The sequence below is a fragment of the Beta vulgaris genome, chromosome 6 (genome assembly GCF_026745355.1).
Source record: "Beta vulgaris subsp. vulgaris cultivar EL10 chromosome 6, EL10.2, whole genome shotgun sequence".
In the NCBI taxonomy this organism is placed as follows: Eukaryota; Viridiplantae; Streptophyta; class Magnoliopsida; order Caryophyllales; family Amaranthaceae; genus Beta; species Beta vulgaris.
The window spans coordinates 31273085-31279113 of NC_079207.1; the positions used below are offsets into that span (position 1 = coordinate 31273085).

At 38.6% G+C, this 6029-nt stretch overlaps 2 protein-coding genes across 2 annotated transcripts; both read right to left on the reverse strand.

Moving 5' to 3' along the window:
- Positions 1–1206: 1206 nt before the first annotated feature.
- LOC125498738 (uncharacterized) lies at positions 1207–1974 on the reverse strand. The gene has a single exon (XM_048647006.1). It carries the CDS (start codon positions 1972–1974, stop codon positions 1207–1209), a length of 768 nt encoding a protein of 255 aa, XP_048502963.1.
- Positions 1975–2221: 247 nt separating this feature from the next.
- On the reverse strand, positions 2222–4425 carry LOC125498737 (uncharacterized). Its single transcript, XM_048647005.1, has 2 exons — positions 3621–4425; positions 2222–3360 (listed from the first exon to the last, which is right to left on the reverse strand). Exons 1-2 carry the CDS (start codon positions 4423–4425, stop codon positions 2222–2224), a joined length of 1944 nt encoding a protein of 647 aa, XP_048502962.1.
- Between the last annotated feature and the right edge of the window lie 1604 nt (positions 4426–6029).

The window sequence follows — 6029 nt, forward strand, 5'->3', positions numbered from 1 at the left end:
ATAAACTAGTTTTAAAATCCGTGCATAATACATGAAAGTATTTACTGTTTTATTACAAAGTAAGATAATAATAATGACACATAATCATAAAATCATAATGTAAGAGTCGTGAAGAACACAAATTACAAATATAAATGTCTAAATCATTTTATATGTTTGCAAACACTTCCTTGTATCCCATTGTTGTACTTGTACATAAATCGAGGGTAGGGATTCCCCTTACCCTTCCCCCTTACTCTCAGCTGCCTAGCTCATAAGACACGCACGATATTTAAAGTTGAACTTTGATTGTTAATTACTCTCAATTTATAATTTTTCAAGACGATTCCAACGATATAATTTTTATTTATCGTATTTGAGATATATTTGTGGTCAAAGCAAATTTTCGTAAAGCGTGAATGCATTTAATTTTGAACAAGGAGCAATAAACTAGTTTTTAGAATCTGTGCATAATAAACGAAAGTATTTACTGTTTTATTACGAAGTAACATAATAGTAATGACACAAATTACACAAAATCATAAAATCATAATGTAAGAGTCGTGAAGAACACAAATTACAAATTTAAATGTCTAAATTATTTTATATGTTTGCAAACACTTCATTATATACTATTGTTGTACTTGTACATAAACCGTGTTCTTTATCAAATGGATGGATCTTAATACCACTTCTGCTCATAACTTTGGGAATGGCAACATAAAATTGTACATAGCTGAAAATAATTCTCGGGAGATACAGGCGTACATAATACAAAAATTGTCTTTGACTTTTATTTATAGTCATAGCAGAACAATCCATTAAAGGAAATTATCGTCTCTGAAATCTGATAGGATATTTGGTAGAGCCAGCCGGGGTTATTGTCATACTTGTGATAAATATTTAATCTCCAACATTGCTTTTGGAAATAACAGTAACTTCTGGTGCATCGTGCAAACTGCACGAGAAATTTTTGTTTTACGAATTGAAGATTTTAAGAAGTTTGTCCTGAAATCATGGTGGTGAATATTAACTTATGATTAAAAATTTCATAATCATGTATTGAGATTATTTTTTTTTTTTTTTGGTAAAATGTAAGAAATATATTACCAAAATCAGTGAAAATCACCATGTACCATACAACCTAAGCCAATTAGATCATAAGCTAATTGGCAACTTCTAAATACATAACAACCAAAACAACATCACCACAAATAAAAGCTCAACTTAAGTACTCAGATTATTAAACCAGGTTTTAACATCATCAGGCCAAGTTTGCATTACCCAGTTAACCCTACCAATAACCTCCTGTTTTATACTTTGTACTACTCTATCTGGGCTAAGCACAACACCCTCCCACAAGGAATGGTTCCTTGCTCTCCAGATATGATATACTATTGCATCTAATGCACAGTAACAAACCTGCTGTTGCTTTTTACTTCTGTATTTTCTTCCCCACTTCTTCCAAGTAGAGTATAAGCATTCTTGTTGCCCCACATGAATCTGCAGCCAATTCATAATACTACTACATACTGTTCTGCTGAAGTAACATCTAAAAAATAGATGCATACAACTGTCAGTGCCTGTTATACATAGTAAACAAGCTTCATCTTGACACACACCAGCTGCCTTCAATCTCTCCTTTGTCTTGACTTTCCTTAGTGCTACCATCCAGCTTATGAATGCATGCTTTGGGACATTGATACCACTCCACACCCAATGGTGCCACCCTACAGTTGCATATTGGCCTTTCAACCAATTATACCCCTCCTTAGCTGTATACTTTTTGCTGCCATTACCCCAATTGTTGTTATGGTAACCATCCTTCAATATGTCTTTTGCTTTACATACACCTTTCCAAATCCAACTCGCACTAGCAGGAGCTTTATACTCCCACCATCCCTGATCCTTAATATATACACTATGGATCCATTTAATCCACAACACATCCTCCTTTTGTGCTACTTGCCATACAAACTTGCCCACAGCAGCCATGTTCCAAGTAATGCAGTCTCTGATGCCTAGCCCACCATTTTTTTTGGCATACATACCCAAGTCCAGGCAACAGGGGGGGTTTTGCTAAATATACCTTCCCTTCCCAGAGAAAAGCCCTACATATTTGAGTGATCTTATGTAGGACACTCTTAGGGAGGAGGAATATTTGTGCCCAATAAGTATGCAGGCTAAGAAGCACTGCATTCACCAGAGTATCTCTCCCAGCATAGGAGAGGTGTCTCGAACTCTAGCTTGTAATTCTTCTAAGCATCTTGTCCACAATCAAATCACAATCATTCTTTTTTAGCTTCTTGGTAGTGATTGGTATCCCAAGATACTTGAAAGGAAAGTCTCCTCTCTGGAACCCAGTGAGCTGAACTATTCTATTTTGAATCTCTTCATCTACACTTCCAAAGTATATTGTTGTTTTATGTTGGCTAGCTTCCAGACCTGATGTATCTGCAAAGGCCTTCAGAGCTCTCCTGAGCAAAAGTGTAGATTGGATATCACCTTTACTAAACAGCATCAGATCATCTGCAAAGATGAGATGGTAAAGAGCTAGTGATCTACATCTTGGATGATATTGAAACTCTTTTTTCTTGCCCATCCTAGCCATCAAACGAGAAAAATAGTCCATTGCAATCACAAATAGCAAGGGAGATACAGGATCACCCTGCCTTAATCCTTGTTTTCCTTCAAAAAACCCACATAAACCTCCATTAACACTTAGTGAATAACTAGGTGTTGTAATACAGCTCATTATCCAGTTGATAAACTGTTCAGGGAACTTCATGGCTTGTAGAAGTTCTTTGATGAACTCCCACTGTATAGAATCATAGGCCTTGCGAAGGTCTACTTTTATAGTACATCTCTCATTCATATTCTTTCTTTTGTAGTGTTTCATAATATCTTGGCAAAGGAAGATATTATGGATTATCACCCTCCCTTCAATAAAAGCACTTTGATTAGGACTAATCAAAGTGGGAAGAATCTTCTTCAATCTAGCACACAACATCTTTGAAATAATTTTGTAAAGCACATTGCAACATGCTATAGGTCTGAATTGTGAGACATCATTAGGCTGATCACACTTTGGCACAAGACAGAGGGTAGTTGCATTGACTTGCTTCAACAATCTACCTGTTTGAAAGAATTCCAGAACAGCTTCAGTGACTTCTGCTCCCACAATAGGCCATGCTCTTTTGTAGAAGCAGCTAGTGTACCCATCTGGACCAGGAGCTTTATTATCTTCAATATCAAACAGAGCAACCTTCACATCTTCTGCATTGAATCTCCTGCACAACTCAGCTTGCTGTTCACTACTAAGGATCTTTCCCTCATTCACAATAGTTGAACTCACCTTAGTCCTCTTCTCATCCCTTGTCCCTAAAAGACTCTTATAAAATATCAGGAAAGCTTCTTCAACTTCATGTTGGCTATCCACCCAATTACTCCTTGCATATTTTTAAGCCTATGAACATGGTTATGGGCTCTTCTTTGTTTCAGGCAAGCATGGAAATATGCTGTATTTGCATCTCCTCCACCAATCCATTCTTGCTTGACTTTCTGCTTTAAGAAGCTCATTCTTGCTTTATTCAATCTATCATACATCTCTCTCTTCTCCCTTTCTTGTATGTGTAACTCACTATCATGGGGACAAGCATGAAGCTGAGTTTGGACTCTCTTTAATTCACCAGCAGCCCTCTCAGCCTCATTCTCCACATCAGAGAATTTAGTTCTGTTTAAGACTTTCAAATTCTGTTTCAGAGCTTTAAGCTTAACTACAATCCTATACATAGGAACACCATACACTCTTTTTTGCCACCCTAGCTCAACAATGTCTTCAAAGCTATCATCTTGACACCACATATTGAAAAACCTAAATGGCCTAGGTTTTGTCAATACTTTAGTATCCAACTTAACCACACAAGGACAGTGGTCAGAGATACTCTCAGTGTAAAAGGTACTAGTAGCATCAGGAAACAAATCTTCCCACTGCTCATTCACACAAACTCTATCAATTTTTGAGAAGACCCTATCCACACCCTCCTGCTTGTTTGACCAAGTGAAAAATGGTCCAGAACACACAACATCATGTAACTCACAATCCCTAAGGCACTGTCTAAAAGGACCCACTTCATCCATGGAGATTGTAGACCCTATCCTTTCATCAAAGTTTAAAACATTATTAAAATCACCCCCTATTATCCAAGCACTCTGAATCCCTCTTTTTATATCCACTAAATCCCTCCATAATTGTTGTCTCCCTGCAGCATCATTCACACCATAAATTGCAGTAAACCAGAACTTCTTCCCAGAGCTTCTATGAGACACTTCAACATGAATAAACTGATTTGAAGCCCTTGCAATGTTCACATCCATCCTACTAGAATCCCACAATAGCCAAATTCTCCCCCTGAGTGAAATTGGTAGTTTGTAGTGATACTCCATGTACTACTAATTCTAGGGAAAACCTTAGGAAAGTTACAAGGTTTTACTCTTGTCTCCAGCAAAGCTAATAACCCTACATGATGGTGATGCATCAGGCTTCTCACATGCCCATGCTTATTGGGGCTGTTTAGCCCCCTTATATTCCACATTGCAATACTATCCATTAGGAATCATTTCCTTACTTCCTCCCCCATCCTTGTGTGTCACTTCATCCTCCTTTTCCAGCACTTCCTCATTCACCTGTATTGTTGTATCTTCTATAACCCCTTCAAGTTGTCCACCCCTATTTTCCTTCTCTTTATCTCCCTGAGGTTGCACACTGTCAATATGCTGAGTCACTTCCTCCTCTCCCCCTTTGTTTTCATCAATTGTAGGCAGTCGAGCACCTTTGTCATTAGCCCTTCTATCTACATTTGCTGGCTTTTTTGCCACCCATACCTGCCTTGGTTGTATCTTCCTTTGTGCTATCTCATACCTCTTCTGTCTGCATTGCTCAACAGTATGACCTATCCCATGGCAATCAGAGCAGAAAATTGGTTTGCATTCATAAACCACTTTCTGGGATTGCATCATGCCCTTTTCATCTTTAAATGAGATGACCTCCGGGAATTTTTGATCCAGTTTCACCTCCACTAACATTCTAGCATAGGAAAGAATGTCTTTCTATGCTGTAGCTTTATCAGTTCTTAGAGGAACACCCACCAGCGAGGCCAACTTATGCAAAGCACTCTGTCCCCAGAACTTCAAAGGGAGTCCTGGTAGCTGAATCCATGTAGGCACTACTTGGATATTTTCAGCAAAAATATCTAGATCCTGTGTCCATCTCTTCACTATTACTGGTTTTCGGTCATAGAGAATAGGTCCTGCCTCAATCCCCTTCTCTCTATCCTCAATCGTCCTAAATCTCACCATAAAAACCCCCTTTTCTAGCATAACAACTTTATGCACTCCATACTTTTTCCAGACCCTACGAATAAACCCATCCACTATACGAAATGGAGGTTTCATCCCTAGAATGTAACACACAACTGCAGATCCCCAGTAATCAATTTCAGATTGCACATCCTCCATAGTTATCTGGATTCCTTCTCCTTCCTTACTACTTCCATCAGTCCCCTGCTCAGCATTAACATTTCCTGCTATACTACTACTGGAAATATCCAACCCCTCCTCTGTTATATTATGAAAAAGAGATTGGCGCCAGCTAGTGTTACCTGAAGTTCCTTCCAGCTGCCTCATAGGATGAGGAGATGGATGTATTGCTGCTACTTGTGGAGTTCTAATCGATGCCACCCAAGAAGCAGTGAGACTCCTTGCTGCTTCAAAAGCTGCTGCATCCTGCCTCGATGCCACCTGATCAATCTCATGTTCTTCCTGATCTTCCTCTTCCTCTGATGTCCAACTTAAAGGGGCAACCTCCTGTAACTCATTAATGTCCTTGGTTTTTCTCGCATCAGCTGTTTGAGGACCCTCCCCAAAAATTTCCTTCGTAATGTTAACCTTCTGTTTCTGCTTCTGGTTATTCTTCTGACCTCCATGATTTTTTTTAGCTCCTTTTGCCATAGCATTCAGTAATCTGAGAAGCCAAAAAAGGAAGGAAATCA